This window comes from Nanorana parkeri, unplaced genomic scaffold (genome assembly GCF_000935625.1).
Source record: "Nanorana parkeri isolate BGI_ZX_2015 unplaced genomic scaffold, ASM93562v1 scaffold88, whole genome shotgun sequence".
NCBI lineage: Eukaryota > Metazoa > Chordata > Amphibia > Anura > Dicroglossidae > Nanorana > Nanorana parkeri.
The window spans coordinates 760,191-782,448 of record NW_017306356.1 but is presented as its reverse complement, the minus strand read 5'-3'; the positions used below and the strand labels follow the sequence as shown (position 1 = coordinate 782,448).

The following is a 22,258-nucleotide window of genomic DNA, read 5'->3' as shown; positions in this document are numbered from 1 at the left end:
ACGGCTGCACAGAGCCTGTGTGTCCCTATATGTCAGCGGTGACCACACAGCTTTGTTTCACACAGTCTTAACCCACACAGGGTTACACAGGTCTGTCCTCTTCAGATGGCTGTCCCAGACTGAGGCTGCTCTGCAGTTGCAACCCATAAGCCTCCTGTTTCCTTCCCCACAGCCTCCTGGGTAATGCAGTTCTCAAAAATCCTTTCAGCAAACGTATCCAAATCAGCTCTGTATACAGTCTCCACAGCCTGTGCTCTTTGGCTCCACCTGCAGCTGCAATATCTTTTCTCTTAAAGGAGCTGAAATCACAACAGGCTACAATTGTTTCCTCAAAGCTTTATAATCCCTCATGTTAGGTTTTAAGCAAAAGTCCTAATGGCTCCATATTCCAAGGCTTTAGCAATCTTGGTAATATTATATCTTTTCAACTTTATTTATTTTATCTTTCTTTACATGGATCCTCAGTTGGCCTTTTCTTTATTATTTATGATGTTGTACTAAACCCCAACTTAGAGGTAAAATGTTTATTAAAGAAAATAATAAACATAAAAAATAAGAAAAAAATGTGTATTATTATGCCACAGGTTGATTTTGGAGATCTCCATGCCAACCCCTCACTTATTTATGTGGCCCAAGCACTTTTGCTAGGCATAACAGCATAAACAATAACCCGACATTCTTTTTACAGATTTTATGCATCAATATTTTCCATTGTTTTTTTTCTTTATATAAATGTTGATTTCGCTGAAAATAACGTGGCTATAAACCATGGAAAATCTCTAAACATTTTTTTTAGCTAAATGTGTCATTTGTACTTGGTGCTCTTGTGTGTAAGTAAATAGACTCATGAAAAGTTAACTGTTGACACAAGAAATTGCACCCTGCATGGAATTGCTTTGAATCAATCCTTATTTCTTTCAGCACTATGTCAAGGCAGATAAAGTAAAACAGCACAGCATGGCAGATGAAACCAATTTAAAGAACTTTTCTTTCCACAACACAGGGCGATATAATATGATTTGTGTTGTTGATATGACTTTTTTCATTCTAACACAACCAACATTTCTATAATCTGGCTCTGGAAATGTAGAACATGTATAAAACAAGACAGAAATGCTTCTGCTGAATGTCTTACTTAGCCTCCCTGATGACATGGCATTGCATGCAATTGAACTTTCTTGTGGGTTTAGAGTCAGTTATCATTATCTAGTAGAAATCCTCGGCTGAATGAAAATTAATTTCTCTGAGGTTTCTAAATAGGTCTGAGCTCCTCTCCGAAGTGCATTTAGTGTTCTATTGTTTTTCGCTTGGTTTTTCTAGTGTTTAAATCAAAGCTTGAACTCTGTTTTATTTACAACATACCTTCTGAGTATACATACAGGTAGCCCAACTGTTGCCCATTTTGAAAAATTCTGAAATTGAAAACAGTCTGATTACATCAGACCAGCACCCAGTTTGCACGGAGCAACATATGATGGTTAGAATATTGAAAATAAAGGGGTCTACGCACAAAGCTGCCGTAGGCAGCCAAGTGAATAACCGACCCGAAGTGAAGTGAGCCGAACGCTGTTCAGCTATTCACTTCAGGCTTGTACGGCTGATTTCAGCCGTACACCGACTAAAATCAGCTCTACATCGGCTTGCTGCGGCTGGCTTCGGGTCGGCCAAACATGCTCAGCAGAAGGAGTGCAGAAGGAGTTCGACTCAGCTGATCCAACATCTAACCTCCGGCAGGCTACTCGCTGCTGTTCGGCCTATTCTCATAGATGCCGAACAGCAGTGAGTGAATAGTTCTACTGAACTGAAGGGGCCCTGGGGTCGAAGCTAGCCGAAGGATCAGCCAAAGCTACGGCTAGATCCTTCGGCAGCTTTGTGAATAGACCCCATAGGATTTACTTTTTCAAACCTTTGCTCTCTTACAGAGTTATTCACAAAATGTAAGGTGCACAGAAAATTACATGTCTGCTGCTAATGGATTGGCCTATATAAACCAGCCTGCCATATTCTTAGTTGCTGGATGATCTTCAGCTGGTTCCCTGTGTTCCTTGCTCCTGCCTTGTTTACTGACTTCCTGTATTTGACCCGGAAGCTTTTGACCATTCTCGATTGCTGCCCGCCTCCGGACCTCGGCCTGTTCATTGGACATCCTTCTGCCTCCTGTTTTGTACTTTGCTGCTCGGTTGGATTTGACCCTTGGCTTCTGTTTGGATCTCGCTCCTGTCTTCTGCTTCAAACACCCTGCTGCCCGCCCGGCTTGACCTTAGCTCTGCCTGACCTGCCTCCGTTCCAGATTCTGGACTTTCTACCTGGCACAAGTGTCTGCTACATCCTTGGCACACGTGCAGCTCGCTGTCACTCCTCCTCTGTTCCCATCCTCAGGGTCGAGGGACATGAGCTGCAGGGGAAGCCTCCTCGGTCGGTCTCCACCTGGCATTTGGCTCGGTTATTCTGCTCAGTTCCTCCGAGGTACCGAGCAGAATAGAAAACAAGTGAAAAGAATGTGAAAAAAAGTTGCAAAATGATAAAAAAATAGGAAAATTAAAAAAATATTTTAATTAAAAATAAAATTAAAAAAACAATTAGGAGGAGCAGGTCCCGGCCAATGAACAACAACTGGTCGGAGCCGGCCGTGGCGTCACAGCCGGCTCTGCCCAGTTGTTATTGTTTAATGACAGATCAGCATGACAGGTCATTACAATAGGGCGGAATGAGCCGTGAGATCACAGCTGGCTACGCCCAGCTGTCATTTGCATTGAGATCAGTTGGCTTCGGCCGACCTTTTCCCAACGCTTCGGCTGTCACTTTGGCTTCGGCTGCTGTACGGGCTATTATGAATAGCCCGTACAGCAGCCCTTTGGTTCGACTGAACCGAAGGGTAGAGGAGGCCGAAGAGAGCCGAAAGATTAGCCGAAGCTATGGCTGGATCCTTTGGCTCTAAGACCCCATTCACACTGAGCGTTTTATTGCGCGGATTTCCGTGCGATATCGCTCTGCAATGCAAGTCAATGGAGCTGTGCTCGTCGCTGTTGCACGTCGCTTGTACTGGACCCTTTTTTGGAGCGGATGTCGCGCAATTGTACTCAGCCCAATGCAAATATTTGCGTGATATCGCACGCTAAAATTTTTAAAAGTAGTGAAGTTTGTCTCAGTCCATATCTTTCTTCTTCCCTTTAGAAGAGCGAAAGCTATTTCATAAACTTCCTTTGCGAAAGATAGAGAAAAGAGATCAGTGGCATAATATAATTGTGGTTTAAACCCAGATGTTAGAAATGGATTTCTGCATCACTTGTATATTAATTATCACCCAGAATTCCCATTGCTGCAACAGGACACCACATGAAGGGTAGAACTATAAACAGCTTGTGTACAGCTACATTGACCCATTTAACCCCAATAAACTACCTTTTAAAACACCTTTTAAAACATGCTCAGATTACATATTCTTTTTTTTGGCATTCAAAATGAACTGAATGAACAGCTTCAGTAAATTTGTAAGAGAATTTAAAAGGATAAAAATAAAATGTATAATATAGTGCAATCAAAACCTTCACAGGAGAATGCTTGACAGCTGAAGGACATTGCAACTTATATTTGGGCAAATGTTGAACATCACATTGCTAGAGAGTAGATTAAGGTTAGGATTCAATGGATTTGAGGCAAATCCTCAATGTTTGAGGTTCATGGTCCTGGCATACTTATAGTGAATTCTGTAGCATCAAATTCTTTGTAGCCATAATTTATTGAATGGCTTTTGAACTTGGTCAACTGGGCCCATAATGGGGCTTTGTTATGTGTCAACCCCCTCAGCATAAAAGGGTGGGTTCTCAGCCACCATTTGTCAGTGTGTATTGGAGTAGTTTATGGAGAGCCGACAGGAAGTGTAGGGAGAGTTAGTTGCAATACTGTGCTATGCTGTGCTTAACCACTTCAGGACCCTAGAATGTACCTGTACTTCCTGGTCTTGAAGTGGTTATACCAAGATCATGGCTGCTGCAGGCGATTCTCATTTTGTACAAGTGATCTGGGCGGCTGTACAGCTCACTTGTTAACAGGGACCAGAGAAAGAGCAGCAGCAGACCGGGGATGTCTGTTCCCAGATCTGATCTTTGATTAGTGAGTCAGGAAGCACTGTGCTCACACCCCCCGCCATCGTCATGCGAATTAAATCATACGTGTAGGGCAATCACGAATTAAAACATACATGCAAGGTGTTCACGTGTATGTAAATGACTATTGCGCCACACCTCTTAGGTATCACCACAAACTACCGGTTATTCGGTATCGAGTACGATTACCAATATTTATGTCGGTACTCGCCAATACCGAGTGCCGATACCGGTACTTCCGTTAGCATGGAGTCGGCTTCCTGGGCAGTCATTAGCCACTGCCCGGCTTCTTGATTGCCCAGGAAGCCAGCTCCATGCTGATTGAGTGGGAAGCCGGCTTCCCACTCAATCAGCATTGAGCCGGCCAATCAGGAAGCCGGGAGGCAGGTCATTACCAGTCGCCCAGCTTCCTGATTGGCCAGAAAGCCCGCTCCATGCTGTTTGGCCAGGAAACCAGCTTCCCAGCAAATCAGCATGGAGCTGGCTTCCCGGCCAATAAGGAAGCCGGAAGCGGGTCATTACCCACCATCTGGCTTCTTGATTGGCCGGACAGCTGGCTCCATGCTGTTTAGCTGGCTTCCCGGCCAATCAGCATGGAGCCAGCCAAACAGCCTTCATCTGCCTCCTGGCCAATCAGGAAGCCGGGAGGCGGGTCATTACCTGCCTCCCAGCTTCCTGATTGGCCCAGCCAATGAGCATCGAGCCAGCCAAACAGCATGGAGTCAGGCTGGTCTAAAGAGAGAGGCGTAGGTTCTGTCCATGGAGGAATTTAGGGGAGAGCAGGTTCTGCAGGACAAAGTGGTGGTCAGGCCATAACATCTAGAAGGAGAGCATATCTGCCTTTTCTATCTTGGAGTGGCCATGCTGTACACCCACAGCATGCGCAGTAGGTAGTTGTATGGCTGACAAAGCCTTCCTCTTCTTCCTCCTCCCAGGTGCAGCACAGCAAGTTGGCTGAAACTGCTATTAATGCACACTCTTCTTCCTCCACCTCCTGTTCTTGCCCCCACAAACTTCTGATCTTCTGATCCCTGGGAAAGGAAAGGATGAGCAGTGGTGGCAGCAGTTGTCACTGCAGCCAGGCCCTGCTACAGACAGCAGTCACATGCAGCACCTGAACCACATGACTGCTGACTACATCAGGTCCAGCGCTAACACCTACACTCCCAAGAGTAATGAGACCTTCGATTATTGGGTGTCCAGGCTTGCACTGTATGCTGCAGAGCTTTTGGCTTGCTCTGCAGTCACTATGTTGTCTGAAAGGGCCTTTAGGGCAGCAGGAAGTTTTGTTACAGAGAGGCAAATATGCTCTAACATTGTGCCTCAGGAAGTCTCTCCCACTCTCAATTACCTCAAGGAACGTCTCCACATCAACCACAGAAGTCATCTTTTGTAGAGCAGCTTGCACATGCTTGTGCTCTGCAGTGGTATCATCCACCTTTGGGGGCCTTTCAACCAAGGCCACCTGGATCTGTCGCTGGAGCTGCAGGTTGAGGTCTTTTTGCAGAGTGGGTTTTGCAGTTTGTTTGTTTTCTGCTGAATGGTATTAGCTTGTTGCAGGCTAGCATTCATTTGGTGTTGGTTGGCATAGGCGTTGGCGTAACCTGCAGATGGGCATTCACCTGTACAAGCTGTTGAGTTAGCTCCTCCATTTTGGTAAAACTTAGAAGCCACAAAAAGATACACCGTCTTTATGGATACAGTCACTTTAAGAGCTTTGGCTGTTTAAGAAAGCTGCCTCTTTAAACATACTGTCTCTTTAAGGATTTTGCCTGCAACTATGTGCCAATTGTGAGATTGCACTCAAGGTACGAAGTCCATTTACTTAAAGAAGAAGTAATGTCAGGAAAATAAAGTCTCTTCTGCCAAAACAAAATCTTCCCCTAGTGATGTCTAATTTCAGGTGTACACTGTAAGGCAAATTCACTGTGGATTGTACACACCCAGCCCATTCACAGCATCTCTAACATGCTGTGCATGCGCTGAATGCCAGGAAGGATGTAACCCCTGTGCGCATGAGCAGGAGTTACATCACTAGTGACCACCCAATGGCTGAAGAGGGTTTCCTGAGAACACAGAAGTGAGCCTTACTTAGTCTAAGTGTTGAATAATGTCCCTTGTTCTAAGTAAAGTTCCTCTTTGTGGAAACAACAGCAGACATTAACAGGCCCCTATAGCACTGGCAGTCTTGCAACAGCCTCCAGCTGTAGAGCTTACAGTGGCTCCCTGAATTGACATGCAAAAACTCTCCCCAACACAGCCTGGTCCAGATCAACTTATCAGGGCAAAACCAAAATATGATCCACAGGATTGAGAGGCCATCCCACCCAAATCTCTGTAGAATTCCTAGTGAAACCAGCCCCGTGCATGTTTTGTAAAGGACACGAGGAAAAGATCTAGATTTCTTTACCTCTACGTCTTGCTGGCTTCAGCTAGAAAAAAATGTTTTTAAGATGCCATGGAGCAAGAAATACAATATACAATTTTCCAGACAACATAACCTGGTTTTACAGACACCATGTTACAGAATATATAAATCATAGGTTGCACAGTTTAACTTACCTACAGTTAAAAGGTACACAGTGCCCACTATAAAGAATTATGAAGTCTTTGTCTACCGCTTTTCAAAAAAAATTACAATAAGCACAGTATGCATGAAGTGCATTTGATTTCCACAAGCCACCCAGTGATAAAAGATTATAGCCTAAAGAAAGTATTGTAGCTGCCAAAACTACACAGAAAAGAAGCAGACAAATAACTTACCAAAATAAACAGGTTTGCCGCATATAGGACAATAAGAAATCATCTTATTCCAAGAGCAGTATTTAATACACAGATGAAGCTTCACTTCAACTGACAGTAGCTGCTATTTCATGTGCTCAGCTATTGCAGCAGGATGTTGTGGTATGTAAATGAGATGCTTTGATATAGTTTCAAGATAATCTCTCTTGAAGAAGATAACTGTAAACAACCATCTTTAGAAAATTAATTTCTCTCTTGTGCAAAATATTCTTATTATATAATGCTTTGTAACTGAAATAACTTACCAGTTACTTGTTTTAGTAGGTGAATATCTTATGTGTAACGATCATTCATTTTAGATTATGATGTTAAATATGTTAATACCAAAACTCCAATCTATTCATTTTAAAATGAGGAACCTTTGAAGTCACTAAATATAACCTGCTGACACGTTACCTTCCTTTGCAATGGAAGAACGGCTTATGCTCAGGTTGGCAGGTTTTTAAATTCTGAAGGTTAGTCAATAAAAAAAAAAATAGCAGTGTGCACAAGATAGTGCCTAACAGCAGCCAATCAGAATTCACTTTTCACATAACTTACCTCAGTAAATTGAAATGTGTTTGGTTTATCAATATATTTTTGTGTCCATCCCCTCTATTACATTGTTCTGACTATCATCCTATTCAGAAAAAGAGAAAGGAAAGTTCTCGTTACATCATTGGGTTTGTAGACTTTCTTTTCCAGTTCCGTTATCTTAATTAATATTAAGTCAACATATAATCCAGTTCTATTAAAAATAATTTTACTGTCAGTATTTATCTCATATTCCTAACCATGATTACGGACCAACAAGACTACTACAATACATGTACATATTCAGACTGAGAGGGCAGTATATTATTGAAACCAGTTAAACGAATGTAAGAACTTTAATATCTTAGGTGACAACTTTACAAAATAGGACTATAAAGGCTTGCGTATTTAGGGGTAGTTCTCTTTCCTTGACCAATTTCTCTGTAAGCAGACCCAGACTTACTTTCTCTGCTGCCCCAAGGCCAGGTTCCTCAATGTGCCCCCATCCCCACCAAATTTCCCCCAGATGGCGGGGCAGCAGGGTTGGTTTTAATTTTTTTTAATTTATTTATTTTTTACTTTTTTATCACTTGTACAGAACAAGCGGCGGCTACATTTAGGCCTGCTTGTCCAAAGCAGGGCTAAATGTAGAAAACAACTATCCATCTGGTGGCCAGAACTGCATGCCCCGGGCGTAGGGAGATATGAATTCAACACCACTGCTGCCCCTCTACCCCCTGCTGCCCCGAGGCCGGGCCTCAGTTGGCCTTGTGGGAAATATGGCCCTGTCTGTAAGCATGACAAACCACTGGTATAATGCTGACATCTGCAGATGAAAAGTTACAACATCCACATAGTTTGAAGGATTATTCAATATTTTGGCTAATTCGATGTTATTGGCCAGGGCAGTAAAATAATAATTCTTGTAAGCAATGGGGTTGCTGTAATAAAAGAATATGGACGGTTCACTATTCAAAGTACGATTCCACTGCTGAAAGTGAAAGATTAAAAGAGAACTATGGGGTAACTTTTTTTCCCCATAGTTCTCCTTATAGTCATGGGAGGACATGTACTAACATCCTCCCATGACCTAAAACTCAGTATACAGTGGGCTATTGCCCGCTATATGCTGAGAGTACCGCAGCCGGGATAAAGCAAACACAGCTTTTACTTTTTTACTAAGCTAGGGCGGCTTAAAGTAAATATTCACTTTGCTAAGTGAACTGTTTCTACTCTACTTTAGTAAATCAATCATAATGTTTATTGCTTGTTGCATTCTGTGATGTCTGTACATACTTTTGAAATATAATGTTGTGGAAAATGTTGAAATTTTCTGCGTGTTGCCAGGCTCTGTCTACAGCTGTTTATGGTTGCCTAAAACATTTATGAAATGTTGGTGTAAATTATTTTTCCAGCCTGCTTATTACCAGATCTAAATCCCAGGCACTGCATATCTTAGCTTCTCCTAAACCCTTACTCTAAATTCTCTTTCAAATGGCTTTTGAAACTTTCACGTGGGCATCCACCTTACCCTACCTATGACGTTCTGTAGGAGGTGAGTATTTAAAACTTTAAATAATCTGATGGAGACGTGGTAACACAGTACCATGTCCTGGTTCATCAGAACTAATGCCATCAAAATGATATGCCTGCCCAAACTCATCTATTATTTTAGTGTCCTGCCAATTTTTATGCTGCCACTTATCTTTTGGATTACCCAGAATTAACTCATGATGGGTTTCGTCAGACCTAGAATCAGTAAATAAAATGTATATAAACAAAAACTGTTTGGAGGCCTTACAGTTCCAAGCATTATCAACTGTTAGAATGCAACCTAAATTGGAATGTTGATGTTATATATTAAAAAAACAAGCTCTGCCCTGGACCCTACCTAATATGTCAGATTGCTACCCAACAGCCATCTCTTCTTTATTATGGGGTCTGGCATTTTTAAGACCCAACACTTTTCCAACACTCCTCATGTGTGTGTGATATAATCTGATGCTAAAGGAACCTTGTGTCACATTACCTCACCTTTGCATGCTGCCCATTTTTACCCCTGGGGGTAGCAGAACCAAATACATTTAGTTGATGGACCTCTAATGGCTTCCACAACATCTATTCACCCTAAACCTTCCAGCTTTTAAAAGAGTGCATATGCAAGCCTAACAAATAACTCTTGCCCTACCTACAGATCTGGCAGATTCCTCATTCACAACCAAACTTCTCTATTAACTCTTATAGATTTTAAGCGCAGATGTTATGAAGCTAAACAAAAATGGCAACCGTACCAATCATTTGAGGGCTTGTTCACACCAATTGTGGTGCATTCCAGAGCGGTAGCTGCTGAAACGCACAGCAATCGCACACTAAACTTCCCCCTTCCTTCCGGGACGTGGCGGTGCATTGAAGTCAATGGCACCGCAGCCACGCCCCCCTCAGTGCGTCCAGGCGCGTTCCGGTCCATGCAAAAAATAGAGCATGCAGCATTTTATTACATTCGCAGTGGACCGGAAAGCTGGCACTGTTTTGCCAGGTGTCCAATGTGTGGCTGTGGTGCCATTGACTTTAGTGCACTGCTACGACCCCTCCCACCCCTGAACGAAGGAGGAAGTTTAGTGTGCGATTTCTGTGCATTCCAGCAGCTGCCGCTCTAGAACGCACAGCAATTGGTGTGGACAAGCCCTTATAGCTAGCTTTTTAAAGTGCACATAGAATGTCCCTACACAGAACAAGCACACTCACCAGTTAGCCAGCAACAAAAACAAATTACACTGTCTAACAATTTGCATTAAAAACAACATTTGCAAACATGTGGACGCTACATGTGACAGCGTGGTTTACATGTTTGTAAATGTTGTGCAACGAAAACCTCTGTTTTTAACGCAGATTGTTAGACAGTGTAATTTGTTTTTACTGCTGGCTAACTTGTGAGTGTGCTGGGAAATGCTTGTGTTTGTTCTGTGCAAAGTAGAAAGACAGGTCACCAGCACTCGAGATAATTTAAATAAATGAGTCCTTTTTAATGGATGATTGTGTCACAATAATCAACAAAGACGACGTTTCGGGGCCGCTCAGGGTCCCTTCTTCTTTCCGCCTTGAAGAAGGGACCCTGCGCGGCCCCGAAACGTCGGCCATCGTGAAGTTCAGTATTACCGCACCCGAGAGACCATCCTACAAGAATCCAGAAAAAAGGGACCCTTATCCTTCCAAGTCCACGCATACCAAGTATTTGCCGGTCTTGCTTCCTCAACTATTGCCAAGCGGCGGGAAATGAAACCAGCCCTGCACCACTTGCAGCAATCTAATGTCCCATACAGATGGGATTTTCCTTTCCGTCTACTCTTCCCCCACAAAGGCCGTCAATACCAAGCCGTCACACTGGCGGAAGCCATGGGCTGATGAAAGAACTAGGCATTAAAGCTCCGGAGTCGCACCCGAGACACCCCTCTACTCCGAACCCGAGAGGTACACGGAACCAGACCCCTCCAGTGGCTTCCAATGCCCCACTGCCCCAGAGATCGCCACAATGCCAGAGGAGACATCTTGCTTCAGGGATCTCCGAATCAGACTCTGCCGGATGAACGGACAGTTTGGATTCTGTGCCAAGCCTTTCCACAACAGAGCCCGACAGCCGGGCCCCTGAACAATACTCACCTGTTCGGTACACGGTATCTGCTTTTTTCCGCTTAAGTACCTACTTTTTTCCCTCTCGTTGGGGAGGGGGGGTTTCTTTTATTTTTCTTTTTTGGAGTTCCACTCTAAATAGCTCCAGGTTGCCCTACCTGGGTACCCACCTGAGAGGGTGAAGTTTGTTTGGATCTTTTTTTATTGTGCATATGCATTTTACTGTTAACACTTGCATAGTCTAACCCTTTCCTTCCGTACCTTATCTATCCGCCTGGGCCTTTAGAGCTGACGATCTTTTGTCTCACCATGCTACTTTGCCCTGTGCCCACACCCAAATTTAAACCTCCAGCCATAACTGTGGTACACTCAAGCTATACCAATAGGCCCTCAATGTAAACAGGTGTCATTCCACCGCATTTCTTCCCTTAAGCAGCCCCACCCCCTTACACTACTGACCATTAGGGCTATGTTGTCATATCGCCTACCAAACTATCCGTTACCTGGTAACACATAATACCCCTATATTGCCCTGGGCTCCCAAAACCTCCCCTGCTACAAGATCCAGTACACCATTTCACGGAATACACCTTTAATGGTCGGAAGTGATAAGTTATGTTCATTGACGCAAACTTTGTGTTACCGTTTGTTTAGATAGATTCTTAGTCTCTCCCCCGAGACGCTGGGGTAGTGGTCACTGTACCCCCCCAACAGCCCTAGTTCGGATTGCTATCCGTCTGGGGACTATCTTTTCTGCCCCTCCACGCGGTCTCCCCTACTACAGGGACCGCGTAGCAATGGTCAGAACCTTGTGTTCAAAATGCTGTTCACTAACCTGTTGTTTTTGTTTTTGCTTTCTCTATCCTCTCCCTCCTTCCTTTACCTTCAGTCGTGATGCGAGAAGCCGGCACACCACTTGGTATGTACCTTTCACAGCACCTCACCTCCCACCATAAACATGTCCTCCAGTATTAACATCTTGTCACTGAATGTCAAAGGCTTAAACTCTCCACGTAAAAGGCAAATTGCTTTCCTGCCAGTTCCATTCCTCAAAAATAGACATAATCTGCCTCCAAGTAACCCACTTCTCCAGTTCTTCCCACCCAAACTACTTTCATCCCCACTACTCACAAATATACATGGCCAACGACCAAACCAAGCACAGAGGTGTACTAATAGGTTTTAAGAAATCCCTGACCCCTCAGGTCGCTATCTTATTCTAACGGGTACACTCTGTGATTGTGACGTCACCATAGTTACATATTATGCACCCAATGCCAGACAACTCCCCTTCTTCAACCCTTTCGATGTCCTCCTTGTGGTCGGCCCACACAGATCGCTCTTGGACCATGAATGATTCCCTCCTCACCGATAAATCCACTGAAGTGGCCATACAAGCCGCTATAAAAGAGTACATACTCCACAATACAACTCCAGAGGGCTAAAACCAAACGCGGTGTCACAAACACTTTAGCCATGCTGCAAGTAACTGCATAAGGAAGGGTAAGAAACCCTGACAGATTGCCTCCTTGCTGTTCATATTTTGCACAACTGCCTGTCTAGTGTACATGTATTGTCACAACTGCCTGTTTGCTCTACACAGATTGCATTTGCTTGCCCTGTATTGCCACAACTACCCATTTTTTGTCCACATACTACCACAAATGTCCATTTGTTGCCCACATTCTACCATCAATTCCTATTTGTTTCCTATGTTGTCATGAATGCTAGTGTGTTACCCACATTTATTGCCCATATATGGACTGTCAGACGTACCAGCGAACTAGTAGCGTGGTAAGGAACCCACTGGCAGAAAGCGGCCGATAAGTCCAGAAACGAAGTACAGTTTAGGGGCAATCCAAGAGAGTAGTCAAAGTCCAGTCCGGGTCGGGGCAGGCAGCAATGGTTCAGAGGCGATAGACAGTCCAAGGGTTCAGTAATCAGTAAGTACAACGAAAGGGGCAACAGGTAACAACAGGATCAACAGTGAAGCTATTCACCATAAGGTGGAATAACTAAGCAATAAGCCAGAGCTCAGGCCAGGTTCATTTGTGAGTGCAGGATGAAGCCAGTACTGTTTGTCTTGTGGAACATATTGCTATAAATTAATACATTACAGTCCTGCCACTGTCAACCATAACCCTAAAAACCAATGGAGCTAATCTACCCCCCTTCCTAAAAAAAATCTCGGGCCAGTCTAAAAAAATCTCAGTCCTGGTATGCTGTTCAATTCTCCCTCACCTGCCACCATAGACATAGGCATGCACGTTCAACAAAAGAGAATGTCATATTTATGGAAGAATCAGTGGTCAGATCATGCCTAAATGCCCAGCCTCTATCTGATGCTTGTAGGTAGCTTAAAGGTAACCTATACTTTTTTACAAATACATATTTGAATAGAGGGCACACTAATGACACAGGAGTAGAGAATTTTTGGGAGTGCTAAAGAGAGAGAATGCAAGCTGTTTGTTCTGACTGATCCATTGGAAGCGTTAGTCATAGAGAGAGAGTCTGAAGGCAGACAAGTAGGGTGAAGGAGAAAGGGGTGCGAGTTGCTATTCATAATGTTCTGTTTTTTTATGGGGTTAAAAACATAGCAAGAGTGTCAATGTTCTCAGAAATATGTCAGATTTGGCTTTTTTTCCCTCCACTTTTTTATGTCATACCAATAGAAACAATAGAAATAAACATGAGAATGCTTAAACATTTGTAATTGCAACAATTTTCTGCGCAAAGTGGTGTATTATCTGACAGAAATGCAGGGGTGACAATATTTTTGGCCATGACTGTATAATGTGCCATGATCTAAAAAGACTCAATTCAGCAGAGTAGTATGATAACCACTGTATACTACTGTTTGGCCCTTCACTGCGCTGGGATTTTATTGCAAAACTACTACCTCCAAATGCTTTAGATAGAACATGTGAAATGATGTTATGTGAACTGATCTTTTAAGCCTGGCTCTGTTTTCTAAGCACCAGCCCCTCCCTGGAATTCCCCCTTCCCTCAATTTTTTTAAGTACATAATTCATCCTTAAATCCAGCAGTCTTCTAGCCTGTCCAGTGACCTTATGGGTCCTTCCCCTTCTTCTCCGGTGGCGACAGTGGGTGGGCCTCCCCTTGACAGTATTGATGTGAGAGCAGTATGCAGTCTATGAGTGCTGTGATCCCAGGCCAGCATAATGACAAGCCTCCAAGGAGCGTGTACATGTTGGGCAAGTGGGCATCATTTAACCTAAAAGAGGACCAACGCTAGACTGGAGAGTATGGGGGCAACACTGTAAAGCTGTACAGACTCAGTTTTTCTGCCCCAGAACTAAAATCCAGACTAGAAGTCAGAATTGTCATCTTGGGCTGCCGACACTGGTATTTTCTTGGAGACAGGTTGCCCTATAAGAGATTTCCTGACTCTTCTGTAAAGACCGGTGTAGTCCTACACTACCAGGAATATCTTTGCTTATGCGTTATGATGATGCCGTATCCTTAGTATATAAATCTTCTTTTGTCAGACTCCCATGCTATCTCATGGTAATGTGTTAAGTTCCACATTTTATCATTAAGAATGTAAAATAGACCTTAAAGCCTCAAATAAAATAAAATATGATACTACCCCATTGTACATGTGTGCTTTTCAAATGTGGTAATTCAGCCTTTAATAGGACAGCTTGTTTTGCAGCAAATACACATAATGGATCACACAAAGCGCAATAGAAGTGCTTAAACTCATTAGGCCACCAATTTTCTTCTTTGAGTCGTGATGTGGTCTAAACATTTGAGAAAAAAGAAAGTAGCAAATGTCACCATGGTGCTAAATTCTGCTTCAAAGAAGTTCAAATGTTCTGCTTTTAGAAGTTTCCCTAATTTACTTTCTTATATACTTTACTTTGTGTTGCTCAGGAGTTTGTGAAAAAAATGGCAACTATTAACACAGCTGTTAGCCACTTTGGCAGGCTGTCAAAGTTAGGCTGTCTTTAAAACATATAGATCAAACCACGTACAAAACATATGCAACTGAGACACTTAAAATGCATTTCAGTAATGCTTGCTCTGCCATATAATTGCTTCCCTACACAATGAACAAACTAAAATCAGGAGCTGTGCTGTGAGAAAAAAGTTTCTGAGTTTATTACAGCTAAATAGAAACACACACAGGGATAAATGAAAGGAAATATGTATTATTCTGTGACTCTATTCAATAGAAATTAAAGGCCGCTTAAAAAGCATTTATCTCAGCGCCAATTCTGATGAATGTCTTTTTGACATAAAATGTTGTCCAGGATTAGAAAAAAAATACTTTCAAATCCAGCTGTTTGTAGGATAGACACACACTGGAAATGAATTAAAGTGCTCTGGCGTACTTGACGGACAGGAAAGTAGATGACATAGAACTACTCGATTGGCTAATCCTATCATCTGCTTTGTAAACAAAGACATTTTCCTTTGTTCTAAAAACATTAGCTGTCAAAAATCATTATGAGTGAAACACCGGAGAACATTAATTTGGTTTCAAGTGGCCACACATGTGTACATCTGTAGAAGATAATAGTTTTAGCCCTTTCATGCTGATTGATAGTATATTGGCTGCCACCAACTGTGCCCCAAAAAGGTTATCCTCTTGGACAATGCTCTAGTGGGATGGAAGATAAAACTGTTTGAGGTCCACATTGGACCTTGTATATCTGGCTTTAGGACATTTTCATTTTATTTCTACTGAATGAGTCCCATATCTGCATTCCCCATATCTGTCAGATGTGCCTATCAACATAACTCTGTGTGCATGAACCTGTTGCAGTTTGGGATGCTTGCCATCATGCATCTTATTCTTCCCAGTATAAAGGACCAGGTGGTTCTTGTGTCAAAATTGAATGTGAATTGTAGCATCTGCATACATATTCTATAGAAACCCTTCTTTAGGATTATTCCCAGACTTTGCTGTCTCCCAGTGGTTGCAGTAACGTATATCCCATCACACCCCTGACCGTAAAATCCCTAACAAATTGGTGGTGGGTGCTACATCAATGAGTGGATGGTCCCATATTAATGAAAAAAAGAATCACCGTCACTCCGACAGTGATACCAATGCATCCTTTATTGATGCATGTTCACGATATCATAAAACAAGCAATGTTATAGGGTCACCTCATCAGGTAAACAGTTTGATCACATTAACCATCACAATGTTGCCTGATGGAGGGACCCCATGTGGCCGTGAAATGTAATTTGTGTTGTGTTATCGTGAACATACTTCAATAAAGGAGATATAGGTGTACTGCCGGTGATTCTACTTTTCATTCCCCAGTAGTTACAGGCGCAATACAGCATCAGTGAACAGTAGAAGTTAGTACTTTGGGCAGAGCATAGCGTTGAGGGTGAGGGTTGTATTTAGCTGAGCACTGTAATGCATAAAAGGGTGCAGTGCTCCTGAGTGACAAGTATTGATCCCTTTCATGCTGTCCATTCCTGCCTTGGTAGACCCAGACCAAATACCCTTTTTCCAATGTCAAAAAATATCCAGACAAACAAAACAGATTTGCATACAGTAAACATATTTGCAAAAAATGTAAAACATAGCACCATTTATAACATTGTAAAGATTATACATTTCTAAAACAAACAAACAAAATCACAGCTATTAATACTCGCTGCATTTACTGATGGTCATAAAAAACGACTTTCTCATGTAAATGGTTTGTCTTTTCTCAGATCTCTTGTTTTTTCCTAAAGTTTTGTATTCCCTTTCACAAATGAAGTGTTGCCATATTTAATCAGTACCATTTGCAAGATTAATGAGATAAGAGGCATAAGCTTAACACAAGACATTTATGCCTGATCTCTTTCAGATTGTCATCTCCCATTTTCACCACATCCTTTTATTTGGAGAGTATAAAACAAGTCGCATTGTTCCCAGGCAGAGCATTTTTAAATTAAGTCTTTGAGGAAAGTAGATCATTCAGATACCTCGTTGATGTGAATAATAGCTTCTAGTGAATTACATATTCAGTCTCTTAACATAAATTTCAGCAGCTTTTACACACTGGATGTTTCTCTTGGAAACATAATAAACCCATTTACTATTATTTTGACCTCAATGGTCAGCAGTGTACTGAATTTCATGAAACTCAGTCACACTACAGAATTGATTGTCTGCACTCTAGCAAGAACATGCAGGATAAACCACAAGTGGAAAGACATTCCATTATAATAAAAGTAACAAAGGAAAATCTTTGGTTTCACAGTACTGTTCAAGAAGGTTAGAAAGCAGTAAGAGATATGTATCACATGAAAGCCAGACATATCATTTATCATATTTTGAATGGGTATGATTGATCCTCGGGTAGCATAAAAGTAATCTGGTATTCAGAACCTAGAAACATATACTGTAGATGTTTTGTTGGCATGAGATGAAATTAATATTTTTTTTTTACAGAGTTATAGTTTACTGAATGTGGTGGACATGTTTGTCCTAACAATGGGAGGGCCTAAAAGGGGCATAAATAAAACTTTAGTCTAACAGACACATACAACACTAAGCACAATCCTTTACATACAGTATATATTTTCAGCCTATCTTAATAAGAACTTCAATAAAAAGTCAATGACTACTTAGCAACCAACAACTGTTGAGACAAAAATCACTTTGGTCGAAAGGATTGGTGATAAGTGGCTGGATGTATAATCACCCCTCCAACAGCAGTGATCAGTGGCTGTCTGTAAAAATACGCCTGCACATTGGTGATCAGTGACTGTAAATATAACCCTCCCAGCATTGGTGGTCAGTATGTGATGGTAAATATAACTCCCCCACCCCCCCAGCATTGGTGGTCAGTGGCTAACTGTAAAAATAACTTAGAGGCTTCTTTCAGCACTGCCTGCTGGAATGCAGGGAGCGTTCTTCGACCTCGAACGCAATGCAAGTCTATAGGGGAGTCTATGGGGGTAGAACTGGGGTTTTGGGTGCTGCCCTGGGGGACATGAATCAATGAACAAAATACTTTAAAAAATCCGTAAACAGCTTGTTAATTGGCACATCTGTACAATGTATAGAACCTGCTGCAGCAAAAATGACATTTGTAAAGAAAAAAATTACATTGGAAAAAAAATGTAATTTTTCCCCTCCCAAACAATACCAGACCCTTTAGGCCTGGTAAGAATGTTAGAAGGGAACCCATTTAAAAAATAAAAAAAGCTATCTACTCCAGCAGAGATGACATGACCAGATATCTCAAAACATGGACGATATGGCACCTATTCAAGGACTCAGCAACGTACGCTGCTCTCCAACGGTGACTACACCCTTCTTCTTCTACCCCTGTACCCCAACTTCTGTATATCCACTCCTCCCTTCTCTCCATTCTTCCTCTTCTTCTCCTTCAGGGGAGGTTGGACGGGACCTTCCTTCCTTCTCGACGCTTACTTCCCTTATCCGTCCCCCCTTCCCTTTCTTTATCTCATCTCTTTCCCATAACACTCACTAACTCCCACTCTTCCCCACCACTCCTCCCTGTTTCGTCCTTCTTCCCTGTTAATCCCGTTATACCCGCCTGCAAAATGGCCTTTTACTGTTTACTAGGTAATACCCTCCCTGTTTAGCACCCCCTCACCCCAAGTGGTAAGAGCCAAGTTGACTGAACGACAATACTGAGACCTGACACTCCTTTAATCTAACCCAACTGTGGCATGTAGGTAATCATCATTCGATATCCAGTGACATAGAGGGACGGAAGGATGTGTAGCTACTCTAACATAGCAGGGTCTCTCGCAACAAGGCTCAGACACACAGGTTTGGTCTACCCTGAGGGTATTCCCTTTGTTTTTCCCCTCTGTTATGAGGTTTTTGTTGTCATATGATTGTTCGTAAGTACTTGTCCACTGCCTATGTACTTGCATATGTAACTTTTCAAACAATAAAAATTTACTTGTGGAAAAAAAAAAAAAAAGCATGGGGTTCTCCCCAAAAGTCATATCAGACCCTTAAGGTCTGGTAGGAATTTTAGGAGGGACCCCAAGTAAAAAAAACAAAAACAAAAGTGTGCGAGGTTCCTCCTCAAAGTCATACCAGTCTGGTAGGAATTTTAAGGAGGAACCCCACCCCCACATATGGGGGAGAAAGTGGGGGGTCCCCCCTAAAATTCCATACCAGACCCTGGATCTGAGCACAGGCCTGGCATGGCAGGAAAGGGCATGGTTCCCATACCAGGCCACATGCCCTCGGCACTGGGAGGGTGCTTTTCCAGGGTCGCCCCTGGAAAAGCACCTTGTCCCGATGGGGACAAGGGCCTCTTCCCCACAAGCTCTGGGGTGTTGGTCGTGGGAGTGTGGGCAGGGGGCTTATTCACATCTAGGTACACCTTTAATAAAGGGGCACCAAGATGCGACCCCACCTTGTGAATGAGTAAGGGTTACTTGTACCCCTACCCATTCACTAAAGGGTTAAACCAAATTGTATAAAAGAGACCAGACTTTTGAAAAAATCCTTTATTTGAAAAAAAAAGACAAGTTTTCGACAAATCTTTTATTTAAAAACAAAACTCCAAAAAAATGGATCCACCGACATAATCCAGCGTCAATCACAACGCCCAGCATTGTCAACGACGACAACGACTTAATTAAATAAAAAATAAAACAAGAAAAAATAGATAGAAATAAAAAAATACAAAAATTACTGCCTTCCCCTCCGGTCGCGACGAACACCCGCCGCAAAATGGCATTTTGACAGATGCCAGTGTAGCCCCTATATAATATACATATATGTGCTATCACAGCGATTCTTGTTTGTAACTGTAAGGAGTTAACTTGGCCCTGTGTGTGATCTGAAGCAGAGATTTGTGGGGATTGCAGTGCAGAGCTGACACTGGGGATTGCTAATAGAGCTCTTGTGAACTACCACTCCCAGGATGCTGTGCGAGAGGAAGGAGGAGGGCTGTGTACTGCAGTGACTGAGCATGCCCAGTCTGACTGGGGGATCTGGAGGAGACAGGCCTGTGTGCGGCACTGTGTGAATTAGGACTGCAGGCAGCAAAGCTGTGTGATTCCCACTGACAGATTGGGACACACAGAATCTGGACAGCAGCGCTCTGAAGGACATCAAAGGGAAACCTTAAAGGGACATACACCCCATTCAAGGTAGGACATTTAAAGACAATTGGCCTCGCATACATCAGTGCTAACAGCAGATAGCTGCAGCTACTGTGTTGCAGAGTGCCTCAGCCTGCTGCTTAATATCCTTTCATGTGATTGTTGGGTATACTATTGCCATAGTTGCTTTCATATGTTGTGTTATGATTAAATCTGCTATAAAACTGTTCAAAGGTGTGTTGGTGTGCTGTGGATCCACATTTGGGCGGTACATTGGTGTAGGGGATAGAAACACCCGGTTATTCAGCGGCTCCTTCGGGGTCGAGCGATACACCAGGAACATATAAACAATTGGGCGGAGCTAGCTGTCACGGCTAACTGTATACAGTAGTACGGCATCTGACAGGTGAGCCATGATTGGACAAAGTCATCATGACTGTGCCCAATCATGGCTCTTACAGAGTACTGGGCCCTGATTGGGCAAAGTCTTGCACCTGACCCATGGTCAGGTGCAAGGCTTTAGCCAATCAGGGCTTCACAAGGCGCAGTAGGGTGCCTTGCAAATGCCCTGACAGTTCGTGAGTTCGACTCGAACATCGAGCCCATGCCTACTCAGCACACTAATGTCACACTGCATATCGCTTGGTGGCTCCATCCCCATGTGCACTGCAGGAGAGGGGAGAATTCAGAGGGCAGAGCTTGAATACTGCTTCAAGCACAATATAGTGACTACAGTGAGAAAACAGCACAATTGTTTCAGCAGATGCATCTGTAAATATTAGAACTAAGTTCAAATTTTGGATGTGTATTATACCACTAGATTCCACTCAATATGTCATTTTCTGCAGGATTTTATATTTTACATCCATAATGCACTGAACACATGACCCAGCAAATAGTTAAGCAATAACTTACCTAACTGTAGTTCCAGAAATCCAGGAATAAACCCAGAGACATTCTAATTGAGCATATGATTGAAAAAAAATGTAAAACAGAAGCTACCTTCAGCGAAAACAATGAGTAGAAGCAGAAAGAAGCTCAGGAGGTGGGAAGTGTGGACCAAACTCACCTATCATTTCAGTTACCTAGTCTGTCTGGGTCTAATGATTCTTTGGATGTGTAGTTGTAACTGAAAGTAAATTGATTATCTATTTTTCATCCAATCCTTAGTTTGAATTTCCCAGCGTAGTGCAAAGTTTATTGTAGAATTAGAGCCGGAAGGTCAAACTGTCTAGATAGATTGTAAACTCAATCTTAAAAACTCAATGTCAGATAATATTTAACATGTTATTGTAATTATAAAGGACATTTTAGTTTGTTTGTTTTTTTGTAAATTTGCAGCTTTCATTAAAAAATACCTGGATGATCGTGTTAAAGCGGATCTTGTTCAGGTATTTTCTGTTGTGGGGTGACAACGTTCTGCCCCAATTATGCTCCTGTGTTGTCCCCCTATGTTGCCCCTCCTATGTTGTCCCCCTATGCACTTTCAGTGGGGACTGTAGGTGGCTAACATACGATGCACAGGAAGGTTCCACCATTGTAACTATAAGGAATCCCTCCTTGAGTAATGGCATTTGCCACTGGAATGCGTGAAGTTATTGGCTGCACTACAATTATTTGTTATAAAATAAACATGGCAGTTGTTAATGATATATAGTACTTTAGCAAACTAATTTACATCTACTTTAACCCTGAGCTGGGGAAACCACCACTCCTCCATCCCAACTTTCATTTAAGGAGACAAGGTGCTCGATTTGAACTTTTGGTTAGTCAGTCCGATTATAACAGGGCACTGTGGCTCAAGTAAGGCTGCTCTCCACACAACAGGACACCCCTTAACGCAGGAAGCCCAGAGTTGAGGATCCCATGTACAAAGTCCAATGACAGTAACAAACAAAAGGTTCAAGAGTCCAAATTCCTTTAATATCAGTTTTAGTTCACAATAGAAATACACAAAACATCAATGTGTTACGGGTGCCTGAAAAGAATCTCCCCCTTCTTCAGGGCTCAGCTGTTGGAACATGTAACTTGCATCTTGTAACTTCCAACTAAGAATTATTTTTGGTTATTCTGACATCTCTTAGTCCTACCATCATCTGAGTCCTGTAGAAAGGGGGGCTTTTTTGTGCCCCTGA

At 42.6% G+C, this 22,258-nt stretch overlaps 1 protein-coding gene across 1 annotated transcript in view; it reads right to left on the bottom strand.

Moving 5' to 3' along the window:
* The window catches only part of LOC108783784 (cysteine-rich protein 1-like), a 32,567-nt gene extending 25,615 nt beyond the window's left edge, over positions 1-6,952 (bottom strand). The window contains exon 1 of the mRNA XM_018552433.1: positions 6,870-6,952. Coding sequence (XP_018407935.1) covers positions 6,870-6,912 — 43 coding nt within the window. The 5' untranslated portion in view covers positions 6,913-6,952. The remainder of the gene's footprint in view (positions 1-6,869) is intronic.
* Positions 6,953-22,258: the final 15,306 nt, after the last annotated feature.